The following is a 26,738-nucleotide window of genomic DNA, read 5'->3' as shown; positions in this document are numbered from 1 at the left end:
TTGGAAAGGCTTCAGTGTCCTTTGTCCCCAATCAAAGGCCAGAGACAATAGCCAGGGCAGGCTGTGGTGCCGGCTGTCCCCAGCAGCCCCCCTGCACGGCTGGCAGAGCAGCCGCTGAAGTGGAAAGCAGAAACAGTTCCCTGCCTGTTCACTGGCGACAGGTAACCGCGGCTGGCACACCCTGGGGCCCTTTCTCCAGGGACGAGGAGCCCTCGCTGCAGTCTGAGTCCTCTGGTTGCTAACAGAGCCTCCTCCAGCCTGGAGAGAAACATGGAGGCCTGAGCTGAGTGCCCCAGGCCTGGGGGGAGGGGAGCAGGCCCGGACAAAGAGGGCTGGACTCCCAGAGCCTCAGGGCTTGGCCTGCCCAGCTGCGTCTGTCACTCTGGTTTTCGGACTGCCCCTGGGTGGCAGGCTGTCTCCAGCCCGTCAGTCCTCTCCCCCACTCCAGCTTCAAGCAAAGTAGCCTTGCTTTAATCTGTTTGTGCTTTGGGTTTCTGCCTTTACAAATAAGATTGTGTGTTTTATTAAAGTTTGAAAAGCATCCATTAGAGATTCTCCAAAGCCCCGTCCAGGGCACAAGGAGAGTGAATGTTTAAGGGGCAGTTTCAGGAGCATGTTTCTGAACACAGAGGGATCTCTGTTTGCTTTCTTCCTGGGGGGTACGCGCTTGCTCGCTTGCTCACTCTCCCTCCCTGTCTCTCTCCCTGCCTTGCAGCTCTCTCACTCAGCAGTTGTCTCTAGGGTACCTCTGAGTTACACCTCACTTTAGAAGTCTACAAGACACAGAGGTTATCAGAATGAATGAAAATTATCACGCTGTTCAGTCTGGTAAAGGAAGCACAAATGCACTGTGACCCTATGGGTCACCTTCCCCTTTCTCCTTTCACTTGACCATCCGTAATCCCAGACCGTCCTTTGCTTGTCTCCTGACTCCTTCCCCCAGCTTATGCCACCCAGCTCCAGCTGGAGCCGCTCAGCATGTTGGTCATGTCCTTCTAAAGGGCAGGCTCTGGACAGTGAAGCTCTCTGGAGGGTCAGCCCAGGGAAGGTCTCGTGGGTTACTTAGTACTGTGCTTTGCAAACAATATTATCCAGACTCCTAAGCAAAGCCCTGGATGGTGCTCCCTACCACCCACCTCACTGTGGACCCAAGCAGCCCCTTTTAATCTGATTTGCATAAATATTCCATTTGAACAAAGAGTTCTACAGTCGAGAAATTTGAAGATCAATATTCCCATTGTGCAGATAGGAAGGTGACGGCACAGAGAGGAAAAGGCAGGCAACTGAAGCCATGAGGGTCTTTAGCAGCTTCTGGCCCAGAGCTCTTTAGGAAGCATATTAATAACTAATCACTGCGTGACTTATAGAGGTTCCACATGTAAGCATTCCTACTAAATAGAGCAAAACTGGCATATTCCCCACATGCTGATGGAGAACAAAGTATTGTAAACTAGGTCTTGTGGTGAATCTGAAGTCACACACTGGAGCCCCACCAAGGGCATCTATCTGTCTTGCAAGTGTGTTTTGTCTGGCTATATTTTATTTTTAACTATGTATCTTTTAATGGAATAATTCCCTGCATCAGTCAGGATAGTCTGGGTTATGCCGCACTAACAAATCGTTGAGACCCCAGCAGCTTTTCCCAGCAGAGATTATTTCTCCTTCCCAGTCCATAGCCACAGTGGGTCAGCAGAGGACTCTGGGCCACAGAGGTACTCTGGGACCCAGGCTGACCATCTGGAAGCTGCACTAACTGGGACATGTGACTTTCTGGGTCACCATGACAGAGAACAGGGTCACACATGGCTCAGACGCCTTAGCCTGAGGGCGACACACAACCCTTCTTAGGTGTGACATGTGAGGTGTTAGTCACAGGCTCCACAGGTGGCAGAGGAGTGTGAGCTAGCATGGGTCATTCCAGGGGAGGTCAGTGTCTTGGCCACAGTGTCCACCTTTAAGCAGTGAAATATAGCACATGCAAATCCAGATCTCTGCCTTATCATGACACACCAGAAGAGCTGACCCTCCAGACAAAGAATGTGTCCCTCAATTCCCCAGGGACCCCGCTGACCAGTGTCTCAGCTGAATCACTGCCCTGACCCCTGGAGACATTTGCATGTTTTATTCCAGCTGGATATGCCCAACTCTGGGAAAGTTGACTTTGGAGGACCCCATGAGGCTTCTCAATTTCATCCAATAATTTAACAGCCATCCATGGACCTCCTGCTGTGTGTCAGGCTCTGGTTTGGAGCTAGAAACAGGAGGTGTGCCAGAAAAGTACTGTCCCTGGTGTGGAGGCCTGTAGCTTTAACCTCCCCCCCACACACACTCCCCCAGCCTCCTCTCAGCTCCCTCACACACAGGTCAGGCCCTGAAGGCCCAGCACAGCCAGGAGCCCAGAGCAGGCATTGGACTGGAAAGGAGCCTCTCCTGATACTGGAGGAGGTGGCTGCTTGGGCAAGGGTTTCCTGGCGGAGCTCACGGCAGAGTATAGGACAGGGAGGAGGCTGTTTTCTGGACAGAGAACAGCACCATGAAGACCCAGAAGGAGGACAAAGCGGAAAGCCCATGAGGAAAACGAGAGCATCTCAGGGAGGCTAGAGCTCCGAGCAAGAAGTGAGGAGGGGTGGGAGAGAAGCTAGCTGCAGACGAGGCAAGAGAAAATACCACCGCTGTTACTTCTGGGTCCTTCCCATGAGGAGTGAGACAGTCATGCCATGGGCCCGCAGAAGCAGCACTGAGTGAGAAGCCCAGATACTTTTCTTGGGCTGAACCCAGCTCTGCATGGAAGTATTTGAGGAACTACCCAGAGAGGGAGACTGGCAGATCACTTTTTCCACTGAAGACTCAGGAGCTGAGGAACTGAAACCAGATTTTGAAATCCTGTTGCCTGACAGTGAGGCCCCAAGCCAGGCCCCCGAGGTGCCTAACCCTGTGCACGATGGAGGGAGGGCCTCGCCCGCAGCTATAGCCAGAAGCCTAACCTCTCTCTAGGCCATGGTTTGCCTCACTCTACACCCAGGCAGAGCGAAAATATTTATAGGATGATTCTGAGGTCACTGAGAAGCCCACCTCCCTCAGTTCATCCCCCTTCTCCATGTTTCCTTGTTTCCTGAATCAAATGGTCATTCAGGCCTGATGCCATCATTGAAGGTAGGCTTGTTTTGTTTGTGGGTGGTATCAAAGGTGTTCAGCTGGTCAGAGTCAGGGACCAAGGGGAGGGAGCGCTCTGAGGACATGAATCGAACAGCAGTCGAACCTGACCTTGAACCCCCAGGAACATTTGCACACACACAGAGGTAGGAATGACCTGACTGAGGTTTGTGTGAACAGACGTTGGGGTTTTGTGAAGGAGCCACTCTGTGATGCGAAAGAAAAGCTGTGTAGCTTCTCTGGGCCATTTCCCCATGTGACTTAACCCCTCAGAGTCCTAGTAGAAACTTGAGAGAAGAGAAAGTGAGAGACAGGGCCAAGGTTGGGGGGAGACAGAGAGAGAGAGAGAGAGAGAGAGAGAGAGAGAGAGAAGCTGTGGTTCACTGCCCAACACACAGCATGCCTTGAGAAGAGAGTTCTTGGCCAGAATAAGTCGGAGAGGGAGAAAAATTGAAATCTGCAGAAGATGGCAACAAGCTAGAGAAAGTACTAGTGGATTTTGCCGGGAGGGTTTGAGATGCTCCACAAAGCTTCCTAGGCTGTGAAGACACGGTTTCATATGTGAATCAACTAGCAATCCTATAGGCAGAGATCACCCCATTGCATAGATGAGGAAAAGAAGGCTGGAGGGTTTAAGTCATTGTGTGAGATTAACACAGAGAAGGGCTTAAGAGACCAAAATCTAGGATCTAAATGCTTGTGTTCAAATAGTGACTTTGCCACTGATTCGCTAGGAATCTCGAGCAAAGTACTCAACTTCTGTCTCTGTCTTCTCATCCTTAGAATGGGAATAGGATAGTACTTACCTTGTACTGTTGTTGGAAGGAGTAAATAAGATAATTCATAGAAAAGGCTCAACACAGCCTCCTGGGTGTGGTGACCACAGTACCGACTAACCCGTCACTAGGAGAGCCGGCCCAGGTGTGCTGACTCTAAAGGCAGGGAGGGGCCACCAGCCTGGGCTCGGTGGGAATGGAGAAGAAAGGCCCAGGGTGCTTTGGGGGTTTGGAGGAGCAATGGAGTCAGAAACCACCCTTCAGGAAGTCCCGGCTGAGGGAGGAGAGCTTGTGGTCTGAAACAATGATGAGACTGATCCAGATCCCTAGGGACTGTGGAGAGATTCTGGGAGGGGGGCTGGTACTGGGTGCCAGCTAGCTCAGCAGCTCTGACCTTGCCCCCTACCTGCCAGGGGAGCTTGGCTGCCCCAGGTGGGTGTGGGGCCTCTGAGCCTGATCCTTCAGCTGTGGCTGCGCTGTGCCAAGGAGTGGAGGGAGGAAGAGTGCAGGCAGGTTGGTTGGGAGGTGAGGCTAAAGCCACAGGCCGGCACACCAGGGTTCCGGACACTGCACTGGCCAGTGCTTCTCCACTCTCACCTGTCCTTCCTCTTCCCAGCAGGTAACTCCCGAGACTGCAAACAAGAGGGGAAGATGAAGGAAGACTGCCCACCCAGTTCTCACGTCCCCATCAGTGACAGCAAGTCCATACTGAAGTAAGCCTTTGCATACAGGAAGGGGATCTTCTTGTGGCCACTTCCTGCCACAGACAGACTTTGGGTGGAGGGATTCTGGGCAATTTCACAGATATGACGATGTGCCTGCCCCAGGGACAGCGATGGGGGCACTTCTTTTCAAAGCCTGTCTCCTTGGAGATTAAGGATCTCTTTGGGGTGTGGGTTTGACCCCTGCCCGCTCAGGCCTACAAAGGTAGGAAAGCGTGACAATGTCTGCCATGATTCTGCATAGATGGCATTTAATTGATTCAAAAGCTAGAGCAATGCTAATGTTCTTATTGTGTTAAACAGTGTGGGGGGGAAGAAAAAAAACTCAAAATAGGTTTGGAGTTTTTACTGAAAAAAAGTGTACTGTTATTGATTTTTAGCTCTGCTTATTTTTAATTCTATTTACCATCTGTCTTAACATAAAAAAAAAAGATTTAGGATAGTTTTTCAAATTTATTTCTGAGCTAAAGAATAGTATATATTTTTATGTTATCTTGCTTTTTGAATACTGAGTCCAAATCTTTTCTAAATTTGGGCAGCTCCTATCTGCCACGTTGAAGACAAGCCAGGCTCCTAGCTTTCACTGACCTCCTTCCTGGGTCCTCTTCTTAGAGACTGGAGAAAACAGACGGCCTGCCGTGCACTGTGCTGCCCACACCATCATTTTCCTTGTTTAAATTTTATAGTGAGAATAATATTAAATATAACTTTGGGAAAAGTCATAATCATAACCACAACATGATTAATTTCATGTATATGTGTCCTAACAAGTTTATGTCTGGCACTTACACAGTTACAGGCACAGCGAACGTGCAACATTAATCTTGCTGTGTTAAGGGCGTCTCATTCATTGAATCACAAGTGCCTCACTTCCCTTGTCAGTTGCCATCACCCCCACATTGGGCAGCACCCCAGAGCACCAAGGGCAGGTGCTGCTCATCCACACCCTGGCGACCCCCATGTCAGCCAAGGCACTGCCTGAAGACCTTCTAGAGTGGGACTTCCCTGGTACGGGAGCCACGAGCCGAGGTGGCCACCAAGCACTTGACTTACAGCGGGAGAGGAATAGTGAATATAAAAGAAAGCTAGCAAACACTCATTACAGAATAAAATAATGAGCCAGATCTCAGTAATAATTTTTATATTGATTCTACGTGGACATGATAATATTTTAGATATCTTGTACCATTAAAGAAGACGCATTATGAAAACTATCCCCCCTGTTTTGTTTGCCTTTGCAATGTGACGACTAGAAGATTTAAAATTGCATGTGTGGCTCACATTTCTTATGTATAGGACCGCACACCCCTGCAGAGCGCTGCTGGGGTGCAGGGATGGTCTTTTCTCTGCCACGGCCTCCCTTTATTCTGGGGAGAAGGTGTTTTGGACGGAGTGGCCTCCCTCAGACCTTCAGCATCTTTCCTCACAGCTGTCAGCCTCATCTCTTGATCGTACCTCCAGAAAGGCAGGACGAGGAAGAGGCAGACACCCCTTATGGTGCCTGCACAGTGGCTGCACAAGGCCCTTACAGGAAGTAATATGGGGAGAAAGAGCAAGAGGCTTTAAAATGCTAATAACCCAATCTAAGGGAATTTATTGAGGAAGTGACTCAAATAAAGTATAGGGAGATTGTCGGGAACTCTGATCTGTGATGGCGAAAGTGTGTACACACAATTTGCACAATTATGTAGGCCATCTGTGAGTTTCTCTTCACCCTCCTCCCACCCCTACGACTTCCACAGGGGTTGACATGTGAAAGCTCTGGAAGACTGAAAGGCGTGTGTCTGATGGTGGAGTCTATTCTCTAAACTGATTGTGTGTAGCTGGCAAGACGTCTGTCATTACTGTCCAAAGCCCTGCCACACCCCAGGGTTATTAAGTGTGTCGTTACCTTTTCAGGTCGGAGCTCTTAAGCTTGCTAAAAACTTACAACTGCTACCATGAGGGCAGAAGCTTTCAGCTGAGACACCGAGAGGTAAGGCCTGTTTCTCTTCTTTATTCATAGGCCACCATCTAGAAGCAGATGCTAACATTCTAGAGCATCTGTTCTGGTTTGCTGAAGATAGTCCTGGTTTATACCTGTTACTCCAGGGCCATCATTAAGACCATTCACTTCACTCTCAGAGGTGTCCCAGTTTGGATAATGAACTATGAGGTCGCCCATCTGCTGAGTTGGAGACCAGGTTACCAGCAGCCAGGGTGTCTCCTTGGAAGTCCTGTAAGGGGTGCTGAGGGTCAGAGCACTCCCTCCCCACACACACCTGGCAAGTGTTCAGAGCAGGTGGGAATAATTGCCTGCGGGTCTTCCTCTTCCACCCAGGACTTTTGCCTGTGTGAACCGCCAGGACATTGGAGTTTGAAATCTTTGAGATTGCACAGCCCAGTCCCTTCTCGGCCCATCCCACGGGCACAAATAAGGAACTCAATGCGGGGCTCTGGTTTGCCCAAGGTCACAGTGCAATGGAGAAGTGAAAGCATTCTCTGTGTTTGCCAATCAGAATAACCATCAGAGGAAAAGCCTGAAATGGAGGAGAGCTCCCCAGAGGATGCTGCTCACGGGGTCAGGCAGGTGGGAATGGGAGAGGCAGTGCAGGCTGGGGAAGTGGAGGGTGCGGGAGAGCACATCCCAGCTGCAGACGCTGCTGTGCAGGGACGTGGGCTCCAGACAGCTAGGCTCTTTCTAATTTTTCCAAAGAAGTGAGATATGTGAAATTTCATGTGGAATTTCCTAAACCTCAAAACACCATGTGGGTTAAACAAAACACTCGGCGGGCACAGTGCAGCCTGGGCCAGGCTATTGTCATGCACAAGGCTCAGGAGCCTGGGTGGGAGGGAAGCTGCTGGCTTGTGGTCCAGGCAGCACCAGGCTGCTGGGGTGATCTGGAATAGCACATGCCTCACCCTCCACCTCCCCAAGGCCTGCTCAGCCTGCACAGGGCCTTGTTCCCTGCCCCCTCGTGCCTCCCCCTTCTTTGGGCAGAGCGGCTTTCTGACACCTGTCTCCCCAGCCCACCCCGCAGCCCGGCTCCTCACTGTTGCTGGCCAGGCTCCCATGCCACCGTCCTGCCATCTCTGGTTTTGCTGTTTCTTCTCTCACCCAAGTGCCCTGCTGGTTTCGCGTCCCTGGGCCAGGCACAGCACACCACCCCAGCATAGGTGCTGGGTGATGAACGTGCAGGCCCAGGCCCAGGCCCAGGCCCAGGCAAGCTGAGATAGGCCCTGAGATCCAGTGCACTGAGCAGTTTTGACCTACACTAAGTGAGAACTGGACCTACCCCAGCAGTGGTGCTGGGGTCTTCCAGCTGGGCCCTGTTCCTCAGCCCTGGGCCATCAGGTGATTAATCTAAGACTTGGCAGCTCTCTTAACCTGTGGTTGGTGTACCAGCAGCCTCAAGGTCACCTGGGAACGCCTTCCTGCCCCCAGGCCTGCTGAATCAGAAACTCTTCCTGTTCCCATCTGTGTTTTAACAAGCCCTCCAGGGGATTGGGATGAAGGCCAAGTTTGAGAACAGCTACTCTAAGAGCTTGACTCTGGCCCTTGGGATTCCCCAAGACAATCCCTTCTGTAGGAACAGTCACGTGGGGAGGAGGAGTGGGAAGCCGCAAAGCTATGCCCGTGTTTGTGTGTGATGGGAGAGTCCATGTGGAAAAGTGAGAGACCCCAAAAAGGGGAAGGGGTGTTCTCGACAGCCCCCTGTGGTAAGAAGTTAACACCCCACAGATGGGGATTTTCCTGTTCCTAACCTAAAGAAGGTATGAGGATCTGACTTAATCACCCTAGAGCCAGAAAGTACCTTTCAGGAAACTTCCGCAGCCTTAACAGCCAAGGGGCAGCAGCCTGAGGGAGTATGCATCTTGGTGGGGGTGGGGGGTGACCGCCAGTGCAAAGGCACCCTAGGCCTGGCAGCCCAGAGTTCTGATGCTGAAACGCATGACTGATTGCTGGACACCAAGTGCCTCCTTGACCCACCCGCCACCCTGTGTTCAGGCCTCTGCGATTTCTCAGATGCAGACCCGGGACCTCCTCGGCCTCAGAGACTCACAGCTCAGGCACCTGGGCCGGCCTCTCCGGTGCAGGCCCTGAGGGCAGACAGGGACCAGGCACTTTGTCCCTCTGTTATTTATTGTAATACAAGAGCCTTGTGACCTGGGAATGGCCATTTCCCAAAGAGACTGAGGCTTTCAGAGTTGGAAGTGTCCCCCGCAAGGTAACCCTGCCGAAAGATGCCAGCAGAGCTCCAAGGCCTGAGCACTGAAATTTGTAAGACAGCGACCCCACTGCCAGCATTAAGCTTTGGCAGGCCTCAGAGACGCAGGGAGGGGTTTGTTACCTTCAGTCACCAAGCAAAAGTGCCTCCCAGCTGCGGAGGGGCTCTCACCACCTGGGCCCTCACAGAGCCATATGGGGCTCCAGAGGAGACCCCGCTCCCTGCTGTCACTAGGCCTCCCCCCGAGAGACAGTGGCCTGGCTGTTCCAGTTTGGGGACACCTCTTCTTCCACAGTCTCTTCCGGGATCCATAGAAGTGTGTCAGGGATCCATAGAAGTGTGTCAGGGAGCAGGGGCCACGCCCTGGGGCCAGCGTATCCCTGAGAATTCTCCCCCAGCTTCCAGAGGGCAAGGGATTCCCGGAACTAGCTTCCTCTGTCCGAGGAGGCCCAGGCACTAGCCTCCTCTATCATAAATTTTGCCTTTGGGATACTTTTGCTTATATTACAAAGGAGATCAGGAGCAACCTGGAGCAATTTGTGCCTTTTGAAGATAGCAAAGCATTTTAACCAGGCTGTTTGATTGCTCGAGAGAAAAATGGACCACCCAGAAATACCAGTGTGTAAATATATCACTGAGATGAAAAATAGGACCCTCCTGTTGGGCACCTCCACGCAGTGGACTAGGGGAGCCGGCCTCTCGTGCTCCCCCTGGTGGCCGAGAGCATACATCACACCCAGTCCTCATCCTCTCTCCCAGGCTCATGAGCTGAGTGAGAAAAGGAAGGAGAGTCCTTTTACTCACTGAGGGTCTCTGCCGCTCCCAGGATGGAGAAAGTCAGGATCCCCTTCCCTCTTATAACGATCCCCCTTCTTTTAACGCCTGAAAGCAGGGATGATGGGCTGTTGACAGACCACTGGCATCCAGGTGAGTACTCCGCAGTCAATGGACGTGCTCCCTTGAGAGCTCCCAAGTGCTTCCCAGACTGCCCCCCTGGTTGGGGCACTGTGTCCCTTCCCAACTCCAGGAGCCAGTGAGCAGGAAACTGCTTTATAGGGCCCCCATCACAGGGACTTTCTGCTAGGCTGTTCTGTCCCGTGCAAAGCTTGGAATAATGCCAAAAGTCCCTTCCCCCCGCCCTTTATTCAATTATTTTTGTTTTGGCCCTTCATGAGGGTGCCATTAGCTTCTTTCACATCAGGGGATATGAGCAGAGGAGCCCAGAGCCCTGTCTGACCTCCCAAATGCAGCCATGTGGGTTTTGAGCTTGGGGGCAACTGGCCAACCTCATCTTAGTTGCTTCCTTCTGACCTGGTTTCCCACAGCTTCGCAGAAGGGGCTACAGTGAGGTGAGCCCAGCGCACATGGTCACAAGGCCAGCATCTCCTCCCAGGTCAGCCCTCCCCGATGCCTTCTAAGGGTGTTCTGGCTAAAGGCTGCCCTGCACTTATTTGCCAGCAAACGTTAGGGATGGGCAGGTCTGAGCAGGCTAGACACACAGCAGCTTGTGGTGGACTCAGGCATTCCTCTGTGGGGTTTCCATGTTATCTCTGAGGGCACACGCCCCATTCTGCAACCCTTGCAGCTTATGAAGGTAGGGGTGGTGTCCCCATTTTACAGATAAGCAGACTGTATTCTGAAACTTTTAAATGTCTGGTTTACATTCTGCATTCCCACAAAACACACATAAAAGTACAAAGCAATTTTAAAATAAAAGAAGGAAAGGAAGAAGAAAATAGTTTGATACTCCTCAGAGCAAGGAGATGGAGGAAACTGAAGCAGGCTGTGAGCTGGGCTGCGGCCACAGTTCTGTCCTCTTCCTCTCCCTCTCCCCTCTGTCCCTTCTGTCCAGATCAGGGTTAGCCAGCTCTGACCTGGCCCAAGGGAACAGGGTAATGGGTCCTCAGCCTGATCCTTTTGAGTTCTCTGATGCCTCCTCACCTGCCTCTCTGAGGAAGACCGCCCCCCCTTTCCCTTATTCCTCACCTTAATCTCCTTCCTTGCCAGATGCCTCCAGGTACTGGGGTTGGAAGACCTAGGCCTGGCCCAGACCTTGGGACCTGTGGAGTGAGGCCTTGGCCACTGGGCTTGCCTTGGCCTGCACTTTGTCCGATGGTTGAGAAGCCCCCCAGGTGGAGGGAGGGATGGGGATGGTGAGGACAGGACCGCCTGGTCCCATGGTTTGACATCCTGCCAGCTGTGCTGGTACTGGCTGTCTTGGGCATCAAGATGTGGGCAAAATTCAGCATGGGCAAAACTCTCCCAATGACACAACAGGACTTGTAAGCTGGAGCCACGGAGATACCCCAGGTGCCCTGGTGACAGGTTCCCCCCAAACTCAGCAGGTACATTTGGGGAAACCATTATGTTTCCTCTTGGGCTGCATGGAGCACAGACTCTGAGGGTGGGGGCCAGGAGGCTGACCTGGGAGGGTGCAGTCCTTGCTCGGAAATCCCTGTGTGGCCGAGAGCTTTGCTTCTCACCCGCCACTGACCTCCCGTCCCTGCCTGCGAAGCAACCACACAGACGTGTGTAGAAGCCTGTGTGCAGGCTTTATGCACCCATAATGCATGTGGCTCTTATCCCATCTACTCACCAGAGCAATCTAGAAAGCAGGTCCCTTTAATTACCCCCATTTTACACATGAGAAAAATCAACGAACAGAAATGTTAAGTAACTTGCCCAAGGTGCTCAGCCAGCAAGGAACAGTGCAAGCAGGACCAGTAACACCACATGAGCCCAGATGAGGCTGTTCTCACTCTTCAGAGGAGGGGGTTTCTCTATAAAATGCCCAGGCAGGCAGCCCCTGCAGAAAGGTGTTTCCCTCTCGGGGACCTGCCAGAGACGGTGCCCACCTCAGGGGAGGGGGGCAGGGAGGTGACAAAGACCAGCGTGCTCTGTACAGAAGACTTTATTGGGGAGGGGTTAGAGTTCATGGATCACTGGGAGGTGCAAATAGAGAGTTCTGAGGGTGCTGCTGGGGCGGGGGGCGGGGGGGGAGGCCGTGTCCATACAGAGTTGCCTGGAAGCCCAGGAGCCCTGGTGCGAGTCCCTTGAGGGTCTTGCCAGAGAGTGCCCCTGCACCCTGGCATCCCAGGGTCTCCCTCTGGGGGTCCCTCGTGCCTTGCCACAGTCCATCTGTTTGTGTGGATCCCAGGAGTCAGCAGAGGAGCCAGTCCTCCTTGGCTGGTCCCTCCTACTTGACTTTTTTTCCTGGGACTCCCCGAAGAGCCAGTCCAGGGGGTCAGTAGTGCCGTCCCTGGGCAGTGCCGGCTGCTGACCACTGAAGCGGGTAGTAATGTCCTGTAGGGACTCAGGAGGAGGGCTCTTCTTGAAGGCGCGGGCTGGCCGGGGGTTTCTACCAGGTTGGGACCTGGCTGTGGCCACATCCAGCACTGAAGTGGGCTGAGCCAGCTGACAGATAGACTTCACGTAGTCATCCAGGCTGGGGGAGGCTGGGGGCTCCTGCCCGGGCCCCCCAGGCAGCATCTCCTCCAGCGTCTCCTGGATCGTGGGCAGGTGGGCCACGGGAAGCAGGAGCCGGGACCTCATGGCCGTCGGCGATGCGGAACAGCGACCTATTGATCGACAGAGGACCGGGGGTGAGGGGTCTGCCATCTGTCACCCCTGCTGGTCCCCTCTCTCAGCAGAGGCTGCCCAGGTGATTCACAGGCCGAGAGTGGAGTGATGTCTACATACCCAAACCCGGGCTCGGACTCCTGAACTCTTCCTTCCCATTAACACTGAAAGCCACGTGCTCAGGAATCCATCTTTACTGTTGTTGAACCCATACAAATCAGAACGCAGTCTAACAGACTGGAGTCAGAGGGAACCTGGGTAAAACCGGCCTCTGCCGCTTCCTTACCTGGGTGGGGACCTCTCTAAAGTCACCTCTCCAAGCGTCCCCTGACCCATCCATAAAACAGAGTTACAAATCCCCGCTGGAAAGGGTGTTGTAAGAAACACGTGGGATGACAGTTCCCAGGAAATCCCTCTGCCTATGCAAAGCCCTCTGTGGCTATTATCACTGCCTCGACTGCACGCCCTGGTCTCTGTCCCGAGGTCAGGCCCTGTTCGCCCCGCCCTCAAAGAGAAACAAAACCTTCTTGTTGTGTCTCTAACCAGAGGGAGGCCGCACTCTTACCTGGAGTCGAGGGAACTTGGGGCTCACAGGGCTGCTGGATAAGCAAGGACAGTCCTTGGGAAGACCCAGGAAGCTCGAGTGGAGGGCTGGGGGCCCGGCCGTCAGAGCCCTGTGTCCAGCGTGGAATGGCCAGGAGATGGGTGGTGGGGACGACAGGCCACTGTCCGGCGTGCAAGCGTCCCCGAGCTATCTGGTGAACCCGGAGGCCTGGCGGCTGCTTTTATACTTCCTTACCAGCCACCAGTTACTGTCACGAGGGCCAAAAATAGCAGCACACAGGAAGGCTCTCAGAGGGAAAACAGCTTGGCGGGCGGGGTTTGGCCCAGCTACCAGCCTGGAGCGGTGGGAGGCTCCATGGATGTTTACTCCGCGGGGCAGGGGAGGGGTGGCACCGCTCCAGCCACCTCAGGCCGGGGGAGAGGTAGGGGGCTACAGTGAGGGGGGGCCAGAATATGAGGGCCCAGAATGACTTCCTGACTTGAGAAAATGGGAGGCTGTGGGACATTCAAGTCCTGCTTCTGCCTGTTTGGCGAAGGAGGAGCCTGGAGCTCCTTCTGCTCTGCCCCCAGTTTCCCCTGATTTGAACAGAGAGAGCTGCAGCCTGACGGGGCCTCCCCTCCATTCCGATGGGGCCAAGCAGAAGGACAGTGGGAACAGTGGTCGGGGGGGCAGCTTGGGGACACACACTCTGTCCGTGCAGGGACACGGGGCCCGAGTCACATCAGGCCAGCAGACCCCAACATAGCTGATCCCTGACCTTGAAGACAGCAGCTCTGCTTCCGCTCCTGGCTCCCAGCTCCAGAGCAACTCCTCCTGCCTCCTTCGTTGCAAAGTCTCCAGAGCCGTCCCATGGCAAGTTTGAAGGCCCAGCCCAGCGTATCCAGCCCCACTGCCGCTGGCCCAGCAGTGCTGTCTTCTCCTGCCCCTTGGAGCTCTAAATGATCTCCTGACTCTCAGACCCAGGACCAAGACTGCTGGATCTCCTTCACACATGGGGTCCGACATGGGACCAGCAGGCAGTGGGGCTCTGTGAATGAACTTGCTGAGCTGTGTTGGGGGAGGGGGTGTGTTGACCTCTGACAGAGGCATCTGAGGCCAAGACAGAAAACAAAGAACGGAAACCCACTTTGGGGTTGCTTACTGCCCCCTTTAACTCCAGCAAATCAACCCAGTCTTCTCTTCTTAGGGAGCGTTAGTTACCTGTCTGCGACTGTGTTAACATCAATGGTTATCAAAAAGTCCTCTGCTTTTATTGTTATTTTCTATTTTAGCAAACAGTGCAAGGTCATTCCAAAAAGCAATGTGTATTTTTGATAACCTTGAACAAAGTGGAACTATTTTCTCTGTGGATAACAGGGTGCTTTAAGCACTAACTTACCATGAAATTGACCCTGCAGGACACCTTTGTAAGCCCTTCTGGGGAAAAGAAGGCATTTCCACAGTTCTCTTATTCTCACAAGGCTTTCAATGCCTATACCGAGAAAGAAATAATTTGTGACTTTAAAGTGGTGTTTAAGATAGCAGTGGGAGTTTAACAACCAGCGCTCAAAAAAAAAAAAAAAGGTAACAATGTTTAACGTTCATTGTGAAATGGCTAGTATCAAAGCAGCTCAGGAGCAGGTAGCTGGGGGGATCACAGCTCTGGGGGAAGGGGGGCTGAGAAGATATTAGGAAGATGCCCTGAAGGCAGCCTGGCCAGGCACACACGTGGGGGAGTTCGGCTGGGCGCAGAGAGCTTAGAGGTGGTCACTCGTGGATAGGAGCATGAAAGAGGTCAGAAACAGAATCAAAGACCTGAGGGTTGGGAGGGGAAACTGGCTGAGGATGCCTCTGGAGGGTTCTGTCAATTAGGACCTCGGGGCTCAGCAGGAGGGCAGTAGCTGTGCCATCTGCAGACCTTGGGAAATCAAGGCTAGCTGGGGACAGAGAATGGGAGCTGTTGTAGCTATTCTGAGTGTTCATGCCAGTAGTGGAACGTGGAGGCTGGCAATGGGCAGGTGCTGAGAAAAACAAGACTGGCCATCAGGAAAGAAGGCAGCTCAGAAATCGGGGTGGGCCCAGCCCACTCGAGTGGTCCCTGGGGCAGTTGGGAGCAGCGTGGGCAGAAGTGCGAGACTGAGACACAGCTCCGAGGAGCAGCTACCCCTGCTCTGGTGGGCATGGAATCCAGGGCCTGCAGCACATTCTCGGTAGGACCTGGTGACCATCGGGCCCCTTCCCCAGGTGCACTGGGGGAGGGGGATGGGAAGGCACCCCTACACGGCACCAGGGTCAACGTGGCCATGCTTCTCTGGAACGTGTTTCCTCACCCGTGTGGACGTGCTTGCTGGATAGCAGCTGGGTTCCTGTGGGACGCCTGACTCAGCTGCTCCGTCCCAGGCCATGCCCCTGACCAGGCGTGAACAGAGCGGTGGAAGGGCACGCCTCAGGCTTCCTCTGGTCAGCCCATAGCCTCACGCCCTGGAGCACATAGAAGCTTGTGTGCCTTCCCCCAGGGGAGGATGGGATCCCAAGGAGGAGAGCTGTGTTTGTGGCAAGAAGGTTCAGGGGAGCCCACGGGGGAGGGATCGGGCCTTTAGGGGGCTCAGGGAGGGTGAGCAGTGACCCCTGCGGAGGGCTGCTCTGGGGAAAGAGACTAACCTGTGTGGACTTCTGACAGGAAGAAGGTGCTCTGATCATCGAGGGGCTTCTCAACATTGCCTGGGGCCTGAGGCGGCCTATCCGGCTCCAGATACAGGACGACAGGGAGCGCGTGCACCTCTCCTCAGCCTCTTGGACACCCGGACAGCCCAGCTGCCCCCTGTGAGTGTTCAGATGGTGGAGGCAGGGCCGGGTGTCCTCCTTGACACCGGTTCAACCCAAGCGTACCGTTTGGGCTGTCTGTGGGGTGGTGTCCTCTGTCTCAGGGCAAAGCCCTGCTCCCGAATGGAGCACAGGAGAGCACAAGCCAGCCTTATCCTTGTCACCGTGTGATTGCCTGAGCCTGCGGCCTCACCTGCCAATAGTGGTCTTTCTAGATGATGACCAAACCATTTTGGTCTTGGAGAATTTCCCAGACTCCCATCGCCTCCAGCTGTGTTTCCTCATACATTCATAGGAGCTGCCTTATCTGCAAGGAGAGGAGCTATGCGTGGGCAGGGGCTTCCAACATCCTGGGCAAAACAAACACTTCTTAGCATCTCCTGTTCTACCTTAAAAATTCACACAAATTTAACCTCTTGTGGCTCTACTTTCATTTTAGTATCAGAATTTGTTTTTATAAATTTATTAGAGCTTAATATCAGGTTTATTTTAACATCAGCAATATGTTTCAATCATGATGAAACTGTTTCCTACCTTACCACTTAATGAACATCTGCCCCCTCTCTCTGCCCCCCCCCCAATAAAGGGCAGTTAGTTGCTGAGTTTTGCTCGCCTCTGCATGTAATGAATCCTTCCAAGAGGCAAAAATTCAAAACCATTTCCCTTTCAGAAATTCAAGTGAAGTTGCTGTTCTGAGGGCACTTAGCACCTTGACACCCCATACAGACTTAGAGTATAAAGTCTGGATGGGCTTCGTAGAAAGGCGACAGGTATGACTCGTGAGTCCCACCCCCCAGGGTAAAAGCAGCCATGGGAACAGACAGGAGGACCCTCAGAGGCCTCTCTGCCTGGGTTCTGCTCTTTGCCTGCCCCTCCCCGGCTCCCTCATGCTGTGAGGAAGTAGCTGTTAGGCTACTTCTCATCACACACATCCCCTTCTCCAGCCAGGCACCAGCTTCCCTGGCTTGGACTCTGCCCGGCCCAGAGGCCCAGAGGTTGGCCCCTCAAGCTTCCCCCGCCTGACTCTCCTTCAGGCCTGAGGGAAGCCCGGAGAGCCCACTCAACACTTGGCCGCAGACACCATCTCCCTCAGCGGGGTGCCCAGGAGTCCATGGGCACACAGCTAGTCCCTGTGTCTGTGTAGCGGGGACAAGGCCACTCAGGTCTGCAGGACACACTCCCTCTTCTTCCAGCAGACACCGTGGCAAGCCTTTGCTTTTCTTTTACTATTTTACATTAACTTGGTGTGAGGTAGAGCCTTACCTCGGCCAGCCCTGCTTCTGCCTGTGTCCCGTCCACAGAGGCAGGAAGCCTCTTCTCTGTGACTTGAGCTGCTTTTCTCTTTCAGCAGCTCTCTGAGCACCTTGACTGTTTTTTCAGAAAGGAGCCACTTCTTCAGGATGGCAGGGTCCCTGCCCAGGAGCCGAGTGCTCAGACTGCACACGGGGCCCAGAGTTCCAAAGATAGCTCAGGTAAGCGGGGCCTCGGGCTACCTGTGAGCCCCTCTTGCTCACTAGGGTAGAAGAGGAGGGTCTTGGCTCATGACCATCATCTCTGAAGGACAGCTTTGTGTTGGGGCGCCTGGCCGGCTCAGCGGGTTAAAGTGTCCAATGCTTGATGTTGGCTTGGGTCGTGATCTCAGGGCTGTGAGCCTGAGCCCCGAGTTGGGCTCCTCTCTGGGCGTGGAGCCGGCTAGGGATTCTTTGTCCCTCTCCCTTCTCACCCCCGACCCTTAAAAAAAAAAAAGGAAGACCAGCTGCCAGAAGGAGCACAGAAAGGCTTTATCTTGCCAAATCCTTGCTAATACCTCCTCACTTGCTAAATAACTACCTCAGTCCAAGGCCTTCTCCTCACCTCCTCGCTTACAGAAAAGGAAACAGAGGCTAGCAGAGGTGACTGTGACGTAATTTGCCCAAGTCCCCTGCTTTTTAGAGAGGAGAGAACAGCAGCAGCAGGCAGGGTCTCTGGGACACATCATCCTCACCCTCTGGAATCCAGGCTGCTCATCGGTCCTCTTTGTGTCCTCCCCTCACACTCAGTGGGGGCTCAGAGGATGGTGTGGTGCTGCCCAAGACCTGCCCTGGGCGCCCAGAGATGGAGGCTCAGGCCATGGCGACACAGGTGATCCTATCTGGGGGTCCCCTTTCCTGTCTACAAGGTGGGCATCCCCCAAGCACTGTCACGGAAACAGCAGTGACGTTACCCTCCGCTGCAGCATGGCGTCACCACAGAGCTCCAGGGAACCAAGCCCCACTTGCCTCGGGACCACTACAGCTCTGCAGTTCTTGAGCCCCTGTGCTCCACCCCGGACTGACCTTCTCACCGGTTCCTCACTACAGAGCCCCTGGAGGAGGACGAGGAGACCCCCCAGCTGATGCGGACCAAGAGTGACGCAGCCTGCGTGATCCAGAGGAGGCCCCGGGCCCGTGCGCCTGGCGAGGCCCAGAGGATCCGGCGACATCGCTTCTCCATCAACGGGCACTTTTACAACCACAAGGTGATGTTCCTGCCTAACCTCTCCCCTGGGCCATGAAGCTGAGGCCACAGGGAGGCGGCCCCAGGCACTGCTGGGCCTTTGGAAGGCCAGGCCCCACCAGAGTCTTGTCAGAGATTCCCCCCTTGCCGTGGCCCTGTGTGCTGGTGTGGTCACAGCTGCATCCTCACCAATAAATGGGCTCAGGAGGAGAAATAGCTTGCCCAAAATGACATCAAAATAACAGTCAAAAGAAAGAGAGAGAGAGAAGGAAGGAAGGAAGGAAGAAAGAAAGAACGAACGAACACATTCCAGCTGGTCACCCCAAAGCCTGTTGGGGGCTTTTGTATTTTGTTTTTACTTTTGTTTTTGTTTTTGTTTTTGCTTTTACCACATACTTACTGTCAATCCATTTTCCCAAGTTGTGTGGATTTTTGGAAAGTAATGCCACGTTTATGTCTAACTAGACAGTTTTCTCTGAGATTTCTACCCAAGCTCGATTGAGAGTTTCACGGGAACGTGATGTGCTACTGGCCTTCTCCCTGGGTCAAGTAAGCTCTAGATTGAGGTGTGCCCAGGGGCACGTGTTTCTGGGCCCCAGAGAACCCACACTGCTCCTGGTTCCCAGCACTTAGCCTTTTGTCCAAGCATGTATTGTACTGACCTGAGGAAAAGATCTCCTTCCCCAGATGACATCAGTCCCTAAACAAACCCAACTGTAAAAGGAGAAGTTGATTGTTTCTATAAATGGCATGAGTGGCAGTCTGGGTGAGGCCCTGGAGGGAGCGTCCTGTAACTGGGCCACATCCTGCAGCGCTGGGAAATGGAAGCAGAGTTTTCCAGTTGAAGCAGCTGCCTGTCTTGATAGGCGATGACTCACGGGAGGGGGAGGGTGCTGGCAAAGGCAGCTCCCAGGGTCAGACCTGAAGAACAGTTACCCAGGTTAGGTCTGCCAGGAGCCATTCAAGTGCTCTGGGGGCACCCTGGACTTTGGGGTGAAGGATCCAACAAGGCAAGCAGAAGGGACTCTGCCTTACTAAGAGGACCACCCCTACCCCCACTCTGGTCTGGGTTTGCAATGTGTGTTCATGGGTGACACTCACTACATTATCTTTGCTAAGTGCAGGGAAAGCCAGGACTATTTGAGAGTAGGTTCCCGAAAGGGTGCAGGGTTGAAATGAAGCAGAGATTAAGAATGATTTAGATTAGCCAAAGGACCTACAATCTGACCTAGATATTCCTTAAATTTTGTTCCGAACGGGTTTAGTCTATAAAGTGTTCAGTAAGTATACTAGCTCGGTATAGGCAGTTTTGAGGAATTATTAAAAAATTTTAAAAGAATATTTGCATGAGGTTAGCCTCTTCATAGTTCTAGGATCCTAAAAAAGAAAGCTTTTGATCCACAACTCTAGGTAACAAATAGTGGGGTTTATCTCCAGCACATTCACCCCCTCCTCTAAGGAAATCATTCCTCTCTAAGATCATTCAACCTTTTGTAGTCATTGCAAAAGTCCCAGAGACATGGCGATGTCTGAGGACTCTGTAGCCTTTGAAATGAACAGAAATGAACAATGAGGGCTTTTGTCACATTCTTTCATGTCCGTAGGAGCCATGATAGCAAGAAGGGCTCCTCAGCCAGCTCGACACTCAACATGCTAGCCTGTACTCCAGTCTGGGTGGCTCTTTCTCCCAGTAACAGATTTACTTACAGAAGGTGGGTTAATTCTTCCAGGCAAACTAGTATCTCAGGTGTGTTGGACAGCTGGTTCCCATCTCTGGGCTGGGTAAGGGGCTCCTTCTCTCTCTTCCTTGCAATCTATTCGGAATCAGTGTCCTGGGAAATCAGGTAACAGTGTGTACTTGAATCACAGGCAACAAGTAAAAAATAATTACCTAGAATTAACTTCCTGAGGTTGTTATTCTGGATTTTATTTCTTAGAATTGCATACTGTTACCTCAGTCAATCATTTTCCAAAAGTATTCTGATTCACAGTAGTGTTGGCATGATTTCCAGACTCAGTAAAACTTGGTACCTGTCCCATTGCTTTGTCCTGGGCTGTTAGATTCAAATGTGTTCTATCAGAGAGAAACCATTGTGGTTAGAGATGGCAAAGTAGATGGGACCTTTGTTTCTACTTGGAGCTGGTCAGTATCATCTTGAGAAAAGGCTCCAGGCAGAAGAAACACTAATAATGTATTGTTGACAAGACCTTTCTTCTTGAAATAGGCTGACTCCTCTATTCCATATTTCTTGGGGACTGAAAGCCTAGTCTGGCTTTCTATGTAACACAGAGTCACCCTGCATGTCAGCTATGGAGGAAGCAGGTCTGGGTTTGAGTCTGACTCTGGTACTTGTGGACACTGAACAAGTCATTCTTATCCCTGAGCCCTAGTTACATCCCAGGGAAAGCAGAGCTAGGACCATAGAGGAGGAATGTATAAATTTGAATTTGGTTTTGGAAACTGAGGAAGAGCTCACCTCGGGGAAGTGAGATTCACAGGGAGGCCCCAGTGCCACAGGGGTAAATCATGGGGTTTCCAATGGCTCTGCCCTTTCTAGATGGATGACCATGACTAAGCAACTTAACCTCTCCAAGACTCTGTATCCTTTCTTAAAAGGAGTAATGACAGGTACTTCAAAAAGCTGTTGTAAGGATTAAATCAAAGGTTTTAGGTGAAATGCTTGGCAGGTCTATAACTTGGCTCGTGCTCCCTGAGGACTTATTAAGCCTCAGACGGTGCCCTGGTTGCCTGTATATATGGCATCTCACACGGAAAGGCAAGGTACCTGCAGGACTATAATGGTCCCCCAAACCATGAAGAGCTTGTGTGGCTGGACCACAAGGCACGAGGGAGAGAATCATCGTATCACGTGTGTGAACGGTGAGAGGAGGAAGCAAGGGTATTGTTTAGGCTATGGGACGCCTTCAGATACTTCTAACTAGAACTATGCCACAAGACAGTGCTTCTCAAATCGCACTGTACGGAGAGTATCACCGGGTTTCCTCAAAATGCAGATTCTGGTTCAGGAGTCTGGGGCTGGGAGCCAAGACTCTGCTAATGCAGCTGGTCCAGAACATACTTGGAGTTGCAAGGTTTTTAAAAGGTTGTTCCTTGGGGTAGCAGCATGGAGAATGGGTTGAAAGTGCTGAGATTGAAAGGGGAGAGGTGGGACGCTGATGCAGTGTGAACTGAGAACCTCTACTGCTGGGAGAATGGGGAGGAGTGGATAGATTCCAGAACTTTTGGTCTTAGAATCAACAGACACTTGGCAATATGAGCCAAAGAAAGAGTGAGAAGGAGACTGGGAAGTACTTCCATGGGACTGGCTGCTAGGGTCAAAGAGCTGGCCCTCATGGCTTTGGAGGCATCCCTCTTATAGGCCTCTGTGAGACGGGAGTTGCTACGGCTTCCCCAAGTGCACCAGATGTGGGCACAGCTGTGTGTGGATCTGTGCTGGACAGGCACAGGTGCTTCCAGAGCCCAGGCTCACCTGTGGCCTCGGACCATTTGGCTGACAGTGTGCCCAGACCCTGTGTGATGTCAGCTCTGTGTCCCTCTGGCCCTGCCCTGAATGGCCCACCTCCCTCTGCAGACCTCAGTGTTTACTCCTGCCTATGGGTCGGTGACCAACGTGAGGGTCAACAGCACCATGACAACCGTGCATGTGCTCACCCTGCTGCTGAACAAGTTCCGAGTAAGTCTGGCCATCAGCAAGTCTGGCCTTGCCCTGGGAGGCTGGTGGCTTGCTGTCTTGTTGGGGGAGCTAGCAAAGGCTGAGGAAGCTGCCTGTGGTTCCTGGGTAGAAGGTCTAGCAACATTTCCTTTGCTGACACGGCATCTCTGGGATCTTAAGCAGAGAGAGAGGGGAGGATCCTTGGGGACTTTTGCATGTGGCGCTGGGGGTCTGGTTCCTGCCAGGGATCCCTTCCTGTCTTGTCTCATAAAGCCCTGGTCTGACTTCCTGTTCTTGCCTACACAGGTGGAAAATGGTCCCAGTGAGTTTGCGCTCTACATTGTTCATGAGTCTGGGGGTAAGTGTCTGCCTGTGCTTCCAGATCATAAACAGCAAAGTCTCTGTCCATGTGGCAAGCTCACTGACCATGCTTCTCCTCTCACGGCCACTGTGAATGCTCTGCCAGCCCCAAACCCAGGCACACTTTCTGCCCCTTACAGAATCCTGCCAAAAACACAAGGGAAGCCACTGTCTTTGATCTCATTCAGTTGGGAGGGGTTGGGGTACACATCAGGGACTGTGAGCTGGAACTGAAACCCCTCGCCCCCTGAGAATGGTTGCAGCACGCACATGGTCCTCTGTTCAGGGTTCTGCTCCATGGTAACTGAGCAGCCTGGCCTCCCTGTGTCCACGCTCCCCTCTCTTCTACTCCCTGGGCTCCTGTTCTGACCTGTCTTTGCTGAATGCCACAATCACACAACATTCAGGGCAACCTTCTCTTCAAGGTCTGGAAAAAGTTCCCAGCCCCTTGGACCTCCATTTTTCTACCACATTCCCACCCCAGAACAAAGAGGGACAATCCTAATGCCCCATGAATTTTATAAATGACCTTCTTTTTTTAGAGAGAACAAAATTAAAAGACTGTGAGTATCCACTGATTTCCAGAATCCTGCATGGGCCATGTGAGAAGATCGCCAGGATATTCCTGATGGAAGCCGACCTGGGCGAGGAAGTTCCCCACGATGTGAGTCGGGGCTGAGGTTCAGGGAGACCTGTTCCTGAGGGAGGGGCTGCATGACAGCATGGGGGACTCCCAAGGGCTCTGAAGATGCACTTGACCAGAGCCCTCTGCAGTGACATCTCACCCAGCTGTCCCAAAGGGCCCTGAGCCCAGCACAGTGATGGCTCCAGCCCTCCCTCTTCCTGTCAGTGCCCACCAACTCCATCCGCTGGCTTAGGGGAAAAAGGAAGTTGAGTCCTCAAAAACCATTGCCTGAGCTTTCCCCCTCAGGCAGGCAGAAACTTTTCCTTTGTTAGAGTGTGTTTAGTTGTCATTACACTAAAGACTCTCACAGGGGCTCCTTATTCGGGGCCTACAAGTACCCGGGGCCTGTGGAAGGGAGACAGGTGCCTAAGGCCCATTGCAGCCTGTGTCCTGGTCTAGGAGAGAGCATGCTGCAGAGCTCCCTTGCACAGAAAAGGCCTATAGGGTTTGGGCCAAGGTGAAGGCCAGTGACCCTGTATCCCTCGGACCACTCACAGACTGGCGCAGCTTTGTTCCACAGTTAGAAATGGGGGCGTTCCCAGTGCTCCGCTCCCCCGCCCTAGAGAACCCCCAGTGTGGTTCTACTCTCTGTTGAATACTTTTCCTAATATCCAGCTTCATTTTTCCTCCCAGGGAGAATAGGCTGTGCAGTGAGCGTGGGCCTCTCTATTCTCCGTCCTAGTACAGACTGAGAGGGGGTGAGTGGGGAGGCGCGTAGCCCCTTCCCGGGCTAGAAGACAGGGCTAAATCAGCAGCTGTGGAGACCCTGAGGAAAAGAAGACACATTTTTGGCTTCTAATTTAAAGCACATTAAAATGTTCTTGGATTTTCTAGGTCGCTCAGTACATTAAATTTGAAATGCCGGTGCTGGACAGTTTTGTTGAAAAATTAAAAGAAGAGGAGGAAAGAGAAATAATCAAACTGACCATGAAGTAAGCAGCACATAAAGAGCCCGTCGTGGGTCAAGTGTGCAGGGCAGAGCCCCCAGGCTGGGGCTGGGCAAGCTCTCCCCTCCAGGGCATGGCCCTGGCCCGAATCAGGGAGGCCTGCCCACCCTGGCTGCCCGGCACCGCCCGCTGGCCCCCTGCTCTGTAGTGAGGGCAAGCTGGGGTGATAGCCTGCGGAAAGGGCAGGAGGCAGGCCAAACCGCCCCTCTGGCTTCAGCACCTCGCCAGCTCCAGAGGGGCGCCACTGTTGAAACAGCTTGGGAGAGTCAGGCAGGAGCAGGGGTGGGCGCCGGACCAGGGTCATGAGCTCTACAGAAGACACAGCCCTGGAGGAGTGACCGAGGAGAGGGCCTGCTTGGGGCACATTCCGCCAGGTCTGGGCCTTTCCCGCTAGTGGGAATTCTGAGCCTGCCAAAGAACGGTGACTGCTGGAACCTTCTGTACCATCTGGTGTTTTCAGGTGCAGGGGACCTGTTCACTGGAAAGGTGAGCAGGTGTCACCTGAGGGCTCCTGGGGAAGCTACATCAAGGCCTGGCTGCGTGAGGCTAGACAAATTGCACTTGCCAATGATTGGTCTATTCCTCTGTAGAGTGAAAGATGGGCTGGGGGTGGGGGAACATGTGGGCCACTCAACCGGGGCCAGGTTTGGGGTCCTCCTTAGGAAGGGAAGGAGGCAGTCTGCTCATGGTGAGAGGACCTGCAGTTGGGGGACTGGTTTGGATTCCGGTGTCTGGCTGAATGAGTTTTGGAATGCCACAGCCCTTCCCCGCCCCCCCACCCCAGCCTTCCATCTGTGTAATGAGGCCCCTTTCAGGAGGTCAGCAGAGACACCCGGTCAGAGGGGACAGTCCACCATGCAGTCTGCTGTAAGTCTGGGAGCTAGAAGGGGACGTGGGGGTCACCTGGCTAGTGCAGTCAGAGCACAGAGAAGAAACCGAGGCCTGAGGTGCAGAAGGTTGCAGCACAGGTCACTGACGAGACTGGGCCTGAATGCAGGCTTCCTGATCCCCACTCTGCCACCCTGTCCCCTCCAGCACGCTCTGTCCTATAGTGGAGAATCTCTGGAATAGAAACAGTACATTCTGCATTTGAAGCTTGCCAGTGTCTGCAGCCCTGTGTGCCTGCTCCTCTAAGCCGCTGGTTTGGCAGGGTGTGGGCCTGGCTCTTCTTCCCTGGCCTCAGCTGAGGAGAGATGGTGGCCGCTGAGCAGCCTCAGGTCTACTGAGGCTATCTGTGCTCTCCCTTGCTCTGTCCCCCTCTCCTTGTGTCCTCCTGTGTCAGTGAGTCCTCTTGGCTGTGTCTCCCTCCAGGTTCCAAGCCCTGCGTCTGACGATGCTGCAGCGCCTGGAGCAGCTGGTGGAGGCCAAGTAGCCAGCTAGCAGAGGCCTCTTCTGAAGCCCCCCACAGCCAGTGCACCTACATGCGGGTGGCCAGGCCCTGACTGAGGAATTTCAGCCCCTGCGCTTCTACGTGTCTGTCTGCCTGAGTGCCATGCGTCCCATGTCCTTGGCTCTTGGCTCCAAGCTGAGCACTCACGGGGCCCAGAGCCAGGCCTGAGGAGCCACGACCTTGCTCGGTGCAGTCTATGTCTGAGGCTTGCCTGGGCAGTACGCAGCCCTGAAGCTGGGGCACTGGCCACATGATGTAGCTGGATGGCATGGTCAGTCCTGTTCCTGCCACCCCTCTCTTGCTCAGGAGAGTGGTATGTGATTGAGCCCGTGGGGTGTGTGCTCTGCTTTCCCAGTGCCTAGGCCCAGAGTTTCTGCCTGGCCACAAGCCCCTGACCTCTTCATCCAAGTGAACCATGAGATCCTTGTCTGCCTTCACCTCATGCTGCTGCTCAAGGCTCTGCTGGGAAAAGCAGGGGCTGCCAGCAGATAGGGAATGTGCCCTGCTTCTGACCTTCACTTCCCTGTGGCAATCCTGGCCTCCAAGACTTTGATGCCACCCTCTGAGCATTGCACAGCCTAGCACACTGGCAGCAGAGCTCAGACCCCGGACAGGACCATGAGCATCCCATCCTCTCTCCGAATTACTGGCTTCTAACTTCCTCTTGGGACAAGAAGAATTCTTATAAGGAACTTGCTGCAGGAAACAAGGTGCTTTGATCCCATAAAGGAGGTGGCCCCCATGGCACTGGAAGGATGCCAGCCCTTGTGCAGCAGAGTCCAGGGCTCAGGCAGTGGCTCAGGAAGGCAATGCTCAGTCCCCATCACCGCTGTCCCGTGGATGCCTGCATGCCTCCTGCCCTTTCTGGGCTTATTCCTTCACTCTCTACACTTCCCATCAAAGGGGCACAATGAGGAGAAGTGTCCATTTGAGGGGAAAGGGCTTTGAATTCCCTGGGGCCAGAACAATTTGGATTTGTCAGCTGATGGAGAATTTCTGGAATGAACTGGAAGCCCTTTGCAAAACTATGCAACAGTTTACATTGGTCATGTGAAGTGTTTGTCCAAAACAGAGCAAGTTAAAGACCATATTCTTTTCCCACTGGGGCCTGTGGATAGTGGATTTAAAGAAAAAAACTATGAAGTCTTCCAAATAAAAGAGACAGTCCAGCTCTGCTCCATGCACTGGCTCCTTCCTGGCTCCTGGAAAGAGCCAAGCGTGGGAGCAGCCACACTGTGTGGACTCACAGTTCCAGGTGAGCTTCCTACCAGGACGTCCTGGGCCTAGCTCCTTCATCATGAAGACACATAAAAGTGCCCTAGGGAGACGCCCTGCCATATCTGTCTTCTCTGCTCTCCCTTCCTTTCCTGGTTTCCTAGGTGCTCAATAAAGGTGCGCTGTA

The 26,738-nt window shown here is 53.2% G+C and overlaps 2 protein-coding genes across 4 annotated transcripts; one reads left to right on the top strand and one right to left on the bottom strand.

The window, feature by feature from the left end:
* On the top strand, positions 1-26,738 carry LOC111145104 (Ras association domain family member 4). 3 transcript variants are annotated; one of them, XM_022499747.1, is made up of 11 exons: positions 1-161; positions 4,549-4,642; positions 6,551-6,626; positions 15,663-15,805; positions 17,186-17,277; positions 18,145-18,302; positions 21,874-21,975; positions 22,261-22,312; positions 22,857-22,978; positions 23,834-23,931; positions 25,258-26,738. In XM_022499747.1, the coding sequence occupies exons 2-11, from the start codon at positions 4,581-4,583 to the stop codon at positions 25,316-25,318; spliced, it is 966 nt and encodes a 321-aa protein (XP_022355455.1). In that variant the 5' UTR covers positions 1-161; positions 4,549-4,580; the 3' UTR covers positions 25,319-26,738. The 3 variants fall into 3 exon arrangements, with proteins under 3 accessions (XP_022355455.1, XP_022355454.1, XP_022355456.1); XM_022499746.1 differs by having other exon boundaries at positions 4,546-4,642; XM_022499748.1 differs by lacking the exon at positions 23,834-23,931 and having other exon boundaries at positions 4,546-4,642.
* Positions 11,759-13,363, bottom strand: LOC111145105 (chromosome unknown C10orf10 homolog). Its single transcript, XM_022499749.1, has 2 exons — positions 13,004-13,363; positions 11,759-12,437 (listed from the first exon to the last, which is right to left on the bottom strand). The coding sequence occupies exon 2, from the start codon at positions 12,409-12,411 to the stop codon at positions 11,785-11,787; it is 627 nt and encodes a 208-aa protein (XP_022355457.1). The 5' UTR covers positions 12,412-12,437; positions 13,004-13,363; the 3' UTR covers positions 11,759-11,784.

Source organism: Enhydra lutris, unplaced genomic scaffold (assembly GCF_002288905.1).
Source record: "Enhydra lutris kenyoni isolate GAN:26980312 unplaced genomic scaffold, ASM228890v2 scaffoldscaffold12, whole genome shotgun sequence".
Lineage (NCBI taxonomy): Eukaryota > Metazoa > Chordata > Mammalia > Carnivora > Mustelidae > Enhydra > Enhydra lutris.
The sequence above is the reverse complement of the archived record's forward strand: the minus strand, read 5'-3'. Positions and strand labels throughout refer to the sequence as shown.